This window comes from Microcaecilia unicolor, chromosome 5, assembly GCF_901765095.1.
Source record: "Microcaecilia unicolor chromosome 5, aMicUni1.1, whole genome shotgun sequence".
In the NCBI taxonomy this organism is placed as follows: Eukaryota; Metazoa; Chordata; class Amphibia; order Gymnophiona; family Siphonopidae; genus Microcaecilia; species Microcaecilia unicolor.
Window position 1 is genome coordinate 57,787,363 of NC_044035.1, and position 12,349 is coordinate 57,799,711.

The 12,349-nt window shown below is 45.6% G+C and overlaps 2 protein-coding genes across 2 annotated transcripts in view; both read left to right on the plus strand.

Moving 5' to 3' along the window:
- Positions 1–12,349, plus strand: part of ALDH18A1 (aldehyde dehydrogenase 18 family member A1) — a 948,333-nt gene that overhangs the window by 123,806 nt on the left and 812,178 nt on the right. The gene's annotated exons all lie outside the window — the stretch shown is intronic.
- ABCC2 (ATP binding cassette subfamily C member 2) overlaps positions 1–12,349 on the plus strand; it is a 143,184-nt gene that overhangs the window by 48,344 nt on the left and 82,491 nt on the right. Inside the window, exons 9-10 of the mRNA XM_030202930.1 lie at positions 4,272–4,449; positions 9,882–10,136. Coding sequence (XP_030058790.1) covers positions 4,272–4,449; positions 9,882–10,136 — 433 coding nt within the window. The remainder of the gene's footprint in view (positions 1–4,271; positions 4,450–9,881; positions 10,137–12,349) is intronic.

Consider the following 12,349-nt stretch of genomic DNA (forward strand, 5'->3'; position numbering starts at 1 on the left):
GACTTAAAGCCAACTTTAACTCTTTTTTTTAATTATTTTGAATCCTCCAGAAACAGAAAAATGCCTACTGTAGCTAAATATATAAGATATTGAAGTGGTATACATCAGGGGCGTAGCCAGCCTTCCGTGGGGGAGGGGGCAGGAGCCCGGGGGGAGGGGGCACATTTTAGCCCTCCCCCCGGCGCCGCCCCCCCACCGCCGACATTGCCGCCGCCCCCCTCCCGCTGCGAACCCGCCGCCGCTGCAGCCTACCTTTACTTTTGCTGGCGGGGGATCCCACTCCCCGCCAGCCGATGTCTTCTCAGTCCTGCCTGCTCTTCAATTTGTTTGCTGACGTCTTGCACGTTGTACGTGCAGGACGTCAGACTCAGAGAACAGAACTGTTCTCTGAGTCTGACGTCCTGCACGTTCAGGACGTCAGCAAACAAATTGAAGAGCAGGCAGGACTGAGAAGACGTTGGCTGGCGGGGAGTGGGATCCCCCGCCAGCAAAAGTAAAGGTAGGCGGCGGCGGGGGCGGGTTCGCCGGGAGGGGGGTCCGGGGGTGAATCTGCGGGGGCCCCGGCCCCCTCAGGCCCCACGTAGCTACGCCACTGGTATACATTCAGTTATAGTTAGGGTTACCATCAGGCGTATTTTCAAAGCACGTAGACTTACAAAGTTCCATAGTAACCTATGGAACTTTAACTTTGTAAGTCTAAGTGCTCTGAAAATGAGCCCCCATATGTCCTGTTTTACCTGGACATGTCCTCTTTTTGAGGACATGGCCAGGCAACCGGGCAGGTTTTGTCAGCCTGCCTGTTTGTCCGGATTTCCGGACAAACAGGCAGGCTGGCGGGCAGGCCTAATGGTGTCCTATCCTAGCCTCCCCTCCCCTTACTTACTCTACTGCCCTGGTGGTCCAGTGACCTCTTCGGGGCAGGAAAGAGTCCCCTCTTTCCTGACCGGAGCGCTGCCCTACATCCTGTTCCCCTTGCAATGCTGAGTGCTGACAGTCCACTGCATTAACCACTAGGCTGCCCCTCTGCAGGGAAGTCTGTGTGGCCATTTTTCTAAGAATACTGCCAGACAGACGTCCTTGACCCTGCTTTTTTGCTGTTCATATGTTGGACGTTCCAGTTTCTAAAATATCTGTTCTTGCTGGATTTCCTCAGCACACGGACGTCCATCTCATATATTTTCAAACAGGAAACCCTGACAAATTTCCTGTTGGAAAATATATGTGAGATGGATGTCCGTTTTGGATGTTATGAGTTGGATATCTGTATTCTAACTTGGGCGTCCTTTCAAAAATGCCCCTCCACATGTGAAGTTCAGAAAGGTGTCTATTTAATAAAATCAACAGAGAAAACACAAACAAGAGTCCATACTCCGTACAAAGCAAGAAACCAAGAAGAACAGTGGAAATCTTTAATGAACAGTTCTTCAATCTGACTCGACACAGACTGTGTTTCGGTGACAGGGCCTGCGTCAGGAGTCTGTAAACATGTGCGTGGACAATAGGTCTAGCAAACAAGCTAGATCTATATCACATGAGTATATGACCTGCAAGTAGTGATTAATATGCACATAAAAACGGCTGCAAATACAGCTGCGCATCGAAAATTGCATCTAGCGATTCACCTACTTTATCATTTTAATCACCCTTCTAAGTATCTTTTCTGATTCTGCTGTATCTATTTTGAGATGCAGCAAAGAACAACAGACAATACTTGATATGTGGTTATACCAGTGATACAGAGGCATTATGATAATTTTTTTTTACATTTGTACCCCGCGCTTTCCCACTCATGGCAGGCTCAATGCGGCAGGCAATGGAGGGTTAAGTGACTTGCCCAGAGTCACAAGGAGCTGCCTGTGCTGGGAATTGAACTCAGTTCCTCAGGACCAAAGTCCACCACCCTAACCACTAGGCCACTCCTCCACTCTGGACGCAATCACCCCCAATGCCGATGCCTTAGCCATTCAGCAGCTCAGGGACCAAGGCTCGGATGCACTCATTATTGAGGGTCAACACCAGGAAAAGCTGGGGTGTTTGCTGAGGCGCAGGTTGTAGAACCACTTTGGTCGATGCAGGAGCTAGATCTTGGCTGCTAGTAGACTGGCGCATCAGCACCTCCTGTATGGAGGGGTAGAGGTCCTCCTGGCACCGATGCTTTTTGGGGTGATTTGTTGCAATAGGCATAGTACTTACAGGCAACTGAATTGTAGATTGGATTTGCTTTGCGTACTGGGAGAATTGCAATAAAAAAAGATTTGCCTAAGAATTGAGAGTCTAGTGGTAAAGTTTTCTACTCGGGAAGGAGGAGGAGGTTTAACTGACTGTGAGGTCATACTGGTCAGTGACACTGGTCAGTGTTTGGACTGGACAGTAGCACTGGGCACTGACCTGGACAGTAACATGTTTAGTCTTTCTTGAAAAGGAAGATGTTTCACCCTCATTATCACTTAGTAAGGGTGGTCAATTCCTCATTTATTGAGGTCATGGCTTGTGGTTTCATGGAATCTATAGTGACCAGTAATTGTATATCGTCAGAGAGACTCCTGAGAAAATTAAAAAGTCATGGGATAGAAAGCAATGTCCTTCTGTGGATTAGGAATTGGTTATTGGAGGGTAAACAGAAGGTAAACAGAGAGTAAACAGAGAGTAGGGTTAAAATGGTCATTTTTCTCAATGGAGGAGGATGAATAGTGGAGTGCCTCAGGGACCTGTACTGGATCCGGTGCTATTTAACATATTTATAAATGATATGAAAAACAGAATGACAAGTGAGGTGATTAAATTTGCAAATGACACAAAACTATTCAAAGCTGTCAAAACACATGTGGATTGTGAAAAATTGCAGGATGATCTTAGGAAACTGGAAGACTGGGCATCCAAATGGCAGACGAAATTTAATGTGGACAAATGCAAAGTGAGGCACATTGGGAAGAATAATCTGAATCACAGTTACCTGATGCTAGGGACCACCTTAGGAGTCAGCAGCACTCAAGAAAAAGATCTAGATGTCATAGACAATACGCTGAAATTTTCTGCCCAGTGTGTGGCGGCAGCCAAAAAAGCAAACAGGATGCTAGGAATTATTAGGAAAGGGATGCAAAATAAGACCAAGAATATTATAATGCCTCTGTATAGCTCCATGGTGTGACCTCACTTTGAGTATAGTGGAATTACAAAAGGTTCAAAGAAGCGCAATCAAAATGATAAAGAGGATGGAACTCCTCCCATATGAGGAAAGGCTAAAGAGGTTAGGGCTCTTTAGCTTATTTGTACAGCGCTGCGTAACCCTGGCAGCGCTATAGAAATGCTAAGTAGTAGTAGTAGTAGTAGTAGTAGTAGCTTGGAAAAGAGACATCTGAAGGGGGGGGGGGAATATGATTGAGGACTACAAAATCTTGAGTACAACGCAGGGGACACTCAACGAAACTACATGAAAATACTTTAAAAACAAGTAGGAAATATTTTTTCACTCAAAAAATAGTTACGCTCTGGAACTCGTTGCTGGCGGATGTGGTAATAATGGTTAGCGTTTCTGGGTTTAAAAAAGGCTTGGAGAAGTTCCTGGAAGAAAATCCATAGTCTGTTATTGAGATGGACATGGGAAAAGTTGCTTCTTGCTCTGGGATTGGTAGCATGGAATGTTGCTACCAACTGGGTACTTGTGACCTGGATTGGCCACTGTTGAAAGCAGTATACTGGGCTAGATGGACCATTGGTCTGACCAAGTATGGCTATTCTTATGTTCTTATGTAGATAAAAGAGGTTATGCCTAATGACTGTATTTGGGTGACTATTGGTGCTATAAAAATAGTAAACATGAGTGGTGCCAGAGCTGAGCTCTGGGGTACTCCACAGGAGTTTGAGTATGATAAAGATGTGGAGTCATTCCATAGTACAACATTAGTTCTGTCTGTAAGGTATGAATGGAACCGGGTGAGTGTTGCTCCTTGTATACCTATGTCCTGAAGTCTCTGTAGTAGAAGATCATGATCGACAAGGTCAAAACTGGATAAATCTAGTGATATGAGTATAACTGTTTTATCAGGATCTAAATATGTGGATTATAATGGTACATCATGATTTACATTCAAAACAGTTAAAAAACAATCAATAAGCAATTATTAATACACCATTCCAAAATAGCTCTAAAATGTTTTAAATTATTGGTAAAGTATAACCCTTTTAAAATGGAATATGGAATATACAATTAGATATCATCAGTGTACAAACAGAAATCGTTCAGCGTTATGTGTTTTGGATATATTTTACAGGTTGATGGTGCAGTTCACGCAGGACGATTCGGAGTTTGTATGGAAAGGTTACATCTATTCCGTCTTACTGTTTGTCACTGCTTTGCTTCAGTCCCTATGCCTGCAGCAGTACTTCCAGGGCTGCTTTGTGCTAGGAATGAGGGTCCGGACAGCCATCATGGCTGCTGTGTATAAGAAAGTAAGTAAGTGGAGTGCTTCCATCTGTAGAGGCAGTCTTAGTGTGAGAGCAATGTTTGCACTGGTAGACAGGGGCGTAGCCAGACTTTGGTGGGAGGGGGGGTCCAGAGCCCAAGGTGAGGGGGCACATTTTAGCCCCCCCCCGCCATTTTGTAACCCCTCCCCTGCCATTTTTGACCTCCCCGCTGCAACCACCACCTTTGACCGCCCCCCAGCGCCAACCCTTTTGACCCCCTCTTCCTCCCCGCTGCCGCCATCAGGTACCTTTGCTGGTGAGGGTCCCCAACCCCCGCCAGCCGAAGTCCGCTTATCCAGTGCGGCTCAGTTGCTCATCTGCAAGAGCAGGCTTCTGTTTCTGTGAGTCTGACGTCCTGCACGTATGTGCAGGACGTCAGACTCAGAAACAGAAGCCTGCCCTTGCAGATCAGCAACGCGGCCGCGCCAGAGGACTTCGGCTGGCGGGGGTTGGGGACCCCCGCCAGCAAAGGTACCCGATTGCGGGGGAGGGTTGGAGGCGGGAGGGGGAGGTCGAAGCTGTTGGCGGTGGGGGGGGGGCAGGGCCAAATCTATGGGGGCCCATGCCCCTGTGGCCCCACATAGCTACGCCCCTGCTGGTAGGATGATTTTATCATGTATGGCAATCAGAGGACAATTTCCAGTTTTCAACTTGTACAGCATGGGAGTAATTCTCAAAAGGTCGCCTACAGTTAGGCACTTGAATGATGTGCACTAACTTCTGGATTCTATATAGCGTGCCTAGAGTTCCATGCTGAAATCCAAGCATATTCTATAACTACACGCGTAACTTAATTGGTTTAACAAGCTAATCAGCGTTGAGAATAGCAATTAACAAGCAATAATGAGCACTAATTGGCAATAATTAGAATTTACACGCACAAATCCCTAAGCATTTTGTGTAACATACTGCGCCTAAATTCTAATGCACGCAGTTCAAAAGGGGTGTGGCTATGGGCGGGGAAATGGGTGTTTCATGAGCAATACAAAATTTACGTGCATAGTTATAGAATATGGTCCAGTGAGCGTAAATTTATATGCAGGGATATACGCCACATGTTCATTGGTGTAAATGGATGCGCATACTTTTAGATGCTGTGATATCAACCAAGCATATTATATATACTGCGCCTAAATCAAGGCACAGCTTATAGAATACGCTTAGTTGGAAATGTTTTTCATGTGGATTTTTTAGGCGCCCTAAGCGTGAATTCTATATCAGCAATTGCCATTATAGAATACTAGCGTAAGTCTGCAGTTGAACGTCTAACTTTAGGTGTGAGCCCTTATGCTAACTCAGTGGCTGATGTAGATGCTTGCACCTAAATATAAGTAGTTAGACGCATTAATGCTAGTATTCCATGACCAGTGCATGCACACCCCTGACCCACCCATGCCCCTCCCAGGTCTACACTCCCTTGCAATCACCTGCTGTGGAGTTTGCGCACATAGTTTATAGAATACCAACTTAGGACAGTTAAGAGCGTAACTGCTAATTAGTGGCAATTAGCACCAACTAAGACCAAATATAGCCAATAATTGGTCTTTAATACCAATTAGCATTTAATTATGAAATAGAGGTTTAGAACAGGTAAATGTATATCGATTTTTTATTCTTTCAAAAAGTACAAAGACCAGGGGACACACAAGGAAGTTCAAAGAAGAGCAACCAAAATGATTAAGGGGATAGAACTCCTCCCATATGAGGAAAGGCTAAAGAGGTTAGGGCTCTTTAGCTTGGAAAAGAGATGGCTCTGCGTGTTTATGTGGTGGGGGGGTATGATTGAGATCTATAAAATCCTGAATGGTATAGAATGGATACAAGTGAATCGATTTTTCACTCTTTCAAAAAGTACAAAGACCAGGGGACACTCAATGAAATTACATGGAAATACTTTAAAAACAAATAACCCCTGCACCCGTTACCTTCGCTCCTGCTCCCGATCGGCTGAACACCTATGGAGGAAATCTCGCACCCATGCTGACTTCATTCACTACAAATTCATGCTATCCTCCTTCCAATCCTCCCTATTCCTCGCCAAACAGGATTACTACACTCATTTGACTAATTCCCTCAGCTCTAACCCTCGTCGTCTCTTCGCCACCCTCAACTCCCTCCTCAAAGTGCCCTCCGCTCCCACCCCCCCTCACTCTCTCCTCAATCTCTGGCTGACTACTTCCGCGACAAGGTCCAGAAGATCAACCTTGAATTCACCACTAAACCTTCTCCCCCTCTTCATCCTATCACCCACTCCCTCATCCAATCAACCCAGGCCTCCTTCTCCTCTTTTCCTGTTATCACCGAAGAGGAAACCGCCCATCTTCTCTCCTCCTCGAAATGCACCACCTGTTCCTCAGACCCCATCCCCACCAACTTACTTATCACCATCTCTCCTACTATCACCCCCCCATCTGTCATATCCTCAACCTCTCTCTCTCCACCGCAACTGTCCCTGGCACCTTCAAGCATGCTGTTGTCACACCTCTCCTCAAAAAACCTTCACTTGACCCTACCTGTCCCTCCAACTACCGCCCCATCTCCCTCCTACCCTTCCTCTCCAAAATACTTGAACGTGCCGTTCACACCCGTTGCATTGATTTTCTCGCCTCACATACCATCCTCGATCCGCTTCAATCTGGCTTTTGCCCACTTCACTAGACAGAAACGGCACTATCCAAAGTCTGTAATGACCTGTTCCTTGCTAAATCCAAAGGTCATTACTCCATCCTCATTCTCCTCGACCTATCTGCCGCTTTTGACACTGTCAATCACAACTTACTTCTTGACACACTGTCCTCTTTTGGGTTCCAGGGCTCTGTCCTCTCCTGGTTCTCCTCATATCTCTCCCATCATACCTTCAGAGTACACTCTCATGGTTCTTCCTCCACCCCTATCCTGCTCTCTGTTGGAGTCCCTCAGGGTTCTGTCCTTGGACCCCTTCTTTTCTCTATCTACACCTCTTCCCTGGGCTCCCTGTTCTCGTCTCATGGCTTCCAGTATCATCTCTATGCTGACGACACCCAGCTTTATCTCTCCACACCTAACATCACTGCAGACACCCAGGCCAAAGTATCGGCCTGCTTATCCGACATTGCTGCCTGGATGTCCAACCGCCACCTGAAACTGAACATGGCCAAGACCGAACTTCTTGTCTTCCCACCCAAACCCACTTCTCCTCTACCTCCACTCTCTATTTTGGTTGATAACACCCTCATTGTCCCCGTCTCCTCTGCCCGCAACCTCGGTGTCATCTTCGACTCCTCCCTCTCCTTCTCTGCGCATATCCAGCAGATAGCCAAGACCTGTCGCTTCTTCCTCTATAACATTAGCAAAATCCGCCCTTTCCTCTCTGAGCACACCACCCGAACTCTCATCCACTCTCTCGTTACCTCTCGCCTTGATTACTGCAACCTACTCCTCACTGGTCTCCCACTTAGCCACCTATCCCCCCTTCAGTCCGTTCAGAACTCTGCTGCATGTCTTATCTTCCGCCTGAACCGATACACTCATATCACCCCTCTCCTCAAGTCACTTCATTGGCTTCCGATCAGTTACCGCATTCAATTCAAGCTTCTGCTACTAACCTACAAATGTACTCGATCTGCAGCCCCTCCTTACCTCTCAACCCTCATCTCCCCTTATGTTCCTACCCGTAACCTCCGCTCTCAAGACAAATCCCTCCTTTCAGTACCCTTCTCCACCACCGCCAACTCCAGGCTCTGCCCTTTCTGCCTTGCCTCACCCCACGCATGGAACAAACTCCCCGAGCCCATACGCCAGGCCCCCTCCCTGCCCATCTTCAAATCTCTGCTTAAAGCCCACCTCTTCAAGGTCGCCTTCGGCACCTAACCTCTACACCTCTACCCAAGAAATCTAGACTGCCCCAACTTGACATTTCGTTCTTTAGATTGTAAGCTCCTTTGAGCAGGGACCGTCCTTTTTGTTTATTTTGTACAGCGCTGCATAACCCTAGTAGCGCTCTAGAAATGTTAAGTAGTAGTAGTAGTAGTAGAAGGAAATATTTTTTCACTTGACAAATAGTTAAGCTCTAGAACTCGTTTCCAGAGGATGTGGTAACAGCAGTTAGTGTATCTGGATTTAAAAAAGGTGTGGACAAGTTCCTGGAGAAAAAGTCCATAGTTTGCTTGTCTCTGGGATCAGTAGCATGAATCTTACTATTGTGTGGCAGGATACTGGGCTTGATGGACCATTGGTCTGACTCAGTATGACTATTCTTATGTTATGGGATGGGATTTGTTATACCACCTTTCTGTGGTTACAACCAAAGTGGTTTACATGTTATATACACGTATTTGTTCTGTACCTGGAGCAATGGAAGGTTAAGTGACTTACTCAGAGTCACAAGGAGCTGCAGTGGGAATTGAACCCCGTTCCCCAGGCCACTGCACTAACTTGGCTACACCTTCAGTCATGTTCTTAAGTTTTTTTTTTTTACATTTGTACCCCGCACTTTCCCACGCACTTTCCCACTCATGGCAGGCTCAATGCGGCTTACATGGGGCAATGGAGGGTTAAGTGACTTGCCCAGAGTCACAAGGAGCTGCCTGTGCCGGGAATCAAACTCAGTTCCTCAGTTCCCCAGGACCAAAGTCCACCACCCTAACCACTAGGCCACTCCTCCCACAAGTTATATGTTCAACTGCCTTTATGCTATAACTAGTGCTCACAACTTTGAGTGCTACACAAGTTTATAGAATTAGGGGGGATATATGTAGGATTTGCAGTGGCTGAATAACAGTATACAGTACTGTTAGCAGGATAAGGTTAATCATAAGGACACGACTGACTTTCTATACTGACTGACCGTACTAGACTTCTATCACCACCCCCTCTTTATTTCTTTGTTGCTTTATACGTATGTTTCTTACATACTTACTACTATACTATATATTTGTATTATTGAACCAGAGCCTACCTCTACGGTATTGTGTAAGCCACATTGAGCCTGCAACTAAGTGGGAAAATGTGAGATATAAATGTGTTAAATAAAAAAATATATATCTTGGTCTTTGGTCCCAGTCCTCAAGGGTCACCAAACAGGTCATGTTTTCAGGATATCCCTAATGAATATACATGAGAGCGATAGGCAGGCAAATCTCTCTCATGCATATTCATTAGGAGTATCCTGAAAACCTGATCTGTTCATGGCCCTTGAGGATTGGAAGTGAAGGCAAAGACTCTATACTCAGTCACTTTATTGGTTATAAGAGCAACCTAGAGAGAGGACAGACTGAAGGCTTTGCACAGCAGCACAAGGAGATTTTTAATAGAGGGGATAAAAGTGTTTCAGTGTTGCAATGCCTTGCTATCAGAATAATCACATCAACTGGATCTGTGTTTTAGCAATCTAGTCTGTATGCAGTACATGTGCAGTAATAACTGGTTTGTCTTCCTAGGCCATAACCACCTCAACCACTACCCGCAAAGAGACTACCATAGGGGAAACAGTGAACCTGATGTCTGCCGATGCCCAGAGGTTTATGGATTTGTCCAACTTCATCCATCTGCTGTGGTCCTCTCCTTTGCAGATTGTACTTTCAATCGTGTTCCTGTGGTGGGAGCTGGGCCCATCTGTTATGGCAGGGGTTGCAGTAATGGTGTTGCTTATACCCATCAATGCTGTCCTGGCCACCAAGTCCAGGGGACTCCAGGTAGCAAGCTGAGTGTAGTCATCAGAAAGTGTGCAGAAAAGTAGTCTGTGTAAAGGAGCACTCTGATGTTAAAAAGAGAGGGTATATGTATTCATAAATCAGATTACATGGCTGCAGCAGCAGAGAAAAGAGTGGTGTGAACAGACAACATTCAGAAGGAGGAGTGGCCTAGTGGTTAGGGTAGTGGACTTTGGTCCTGGGGAACTGAGGAACTGAGTTCAATTCCCACTTCAGGCACAGGCAGCTCCTTGTGACTCTGGGCAAGTCACTTAACCCTCCATTGCCCCAGGTACAAATAAGTATCTGTATATACTATGTAAACCCCACAGAAAGGTAGCATATCAAGTCCCAGTTCCCTTTCCCTATTTGAGAGTCTACATGGAATGTTAATGTTAATGTTGCTATTCCACTAGCAACATTCCATGTAGAAGCCTGCAGGACGTCAGACTCACAGAAACAGAAGCCTGCGCGGCTGCAAGGGCAGGCTTCTACATGGAATGTTGCTAGTGGAGGAGTGGCCTAGTGGTTAGAGTGGTGGACTTTGGTCCTGGGGAACTGGGTTTGATTCCCACTGCAGGCACAGGCAGCTCCTTGTGACTCTGGGCAAGTCACTTAACCCTCCATTGCCCCAGGTACAAATAAGTACCTGTATATACTATGTAAACCCCACAGAAAGGCAGCATATCAAGTCCCTTTCCCTATTTCAGATTCTACATGGAATGTTGCTACTATTAGAGGTTCTAGATGGAATGTTGCTACTATTTGAGATTCTACATGGAATGTTAATGTTGCTATTCCACTAGCAACATTCCATGTAGAAGCTTGCCCTTGCAGCCGCGTAGGCTTCTGTTTCTGTGAGTCTGACGTCCTGCACCTACGTGCAGGACGTCAGACTCACAGAAACAGAAGCCTGCGCGGCCACATTGCTGATCTGCAAGGGCAGGCCTCTACATGGAATATTGCTAGTGGAGGAGTAGCCTAGTGGTTCATGCAGCAGACTCTGATCCTGGGAAACTGAGTTCAATTCCCACTGCAGCTCCTTGTGACTCTGGGCAAGTCATTTAACCCTCCATTGCCCCAGGTACAAATAAGTACCTGTATACAATATGTAAGACGCATTGAACCTACCATGAGTGGGAAAGCACGGGGTACAAATGTAACAACAACAACAACAACAAAAAAAAGACCAGTGTCTTGATCTGTTTCACATATGATGGAAACTGAGTATTGAGCACAGAGTGGCACTGTATGTTATTTTCTTAATGCAATCTTATTGTTAATCATTTGCACAGCATGTTCCAGAGGTTCATAGCACTGCACAGAGAAAAATAAGAGAGTCCCTGCTCCTTTGAGCTTACAGTATAGTCAAGACAAACAACAAAGAAGTGGCATTAAGTGAACAGGGATCCATAACTGGGAAAAATAAGCGGAGTGAATTATAGGAAAATGTGTAAAGCTGCAAGGAATGTGGTTTCTTAAGTGCTAATATAAGGAAAAGAGCCAGCAGGGTGGATAGGTGGGATTTTCCATCCTGAACAAGACGTTTGAGTAATACTGTACTCGGAGAACACAATCATGCGCTCTGGGCTGTCCTTAATAAAGAAATGACATAGCACTCTAATTATAGCTCAGCAAGAAGAGGATAAGAGAGTTTATGATTCAGAAAACATAAAGGCAAAACCTCTCTTGTATAAACTGCAAAGTACTTAATATGATACTATATTCCTATGGAGTGCAAAATATGAGAAAGGGAAAACATTTCTGTGCCCCAACCTCCACTCAATATATGTTAATAGGGCATAGAGGAAATAAAACAGGTCAACTTTCTTCATCGGCATAAAAAACCCTTTCCCTTGAAATCTTACTAAAAACTCCACAGGAAAATCTAATATTTCATGGATCCATCCCCCTAAAAAGTGAAAAAAGGCACTTAGCTTTTAGGTTAGTGGTAGACACAAACGTACAAAGAGAGTCAGTCACACCAACTGTGGCCAAAGTTTTGCTACCGTGGGCTGTTTCAAGGTGTGCATGACCAATCTGACAGTGACATCTAAGGATGATGATAATAACAACTGAAGAAAATCAGGAGGTGCTGCAAAACAATGGAGGGATATTGGGGTATTTCAAAGAAATTAGGATAGTATAAAGAAATGCAAAAGAACCCCCCCCCCCCCACACACACACACACAGAATGGTTCAAGCTGTAGAACCAA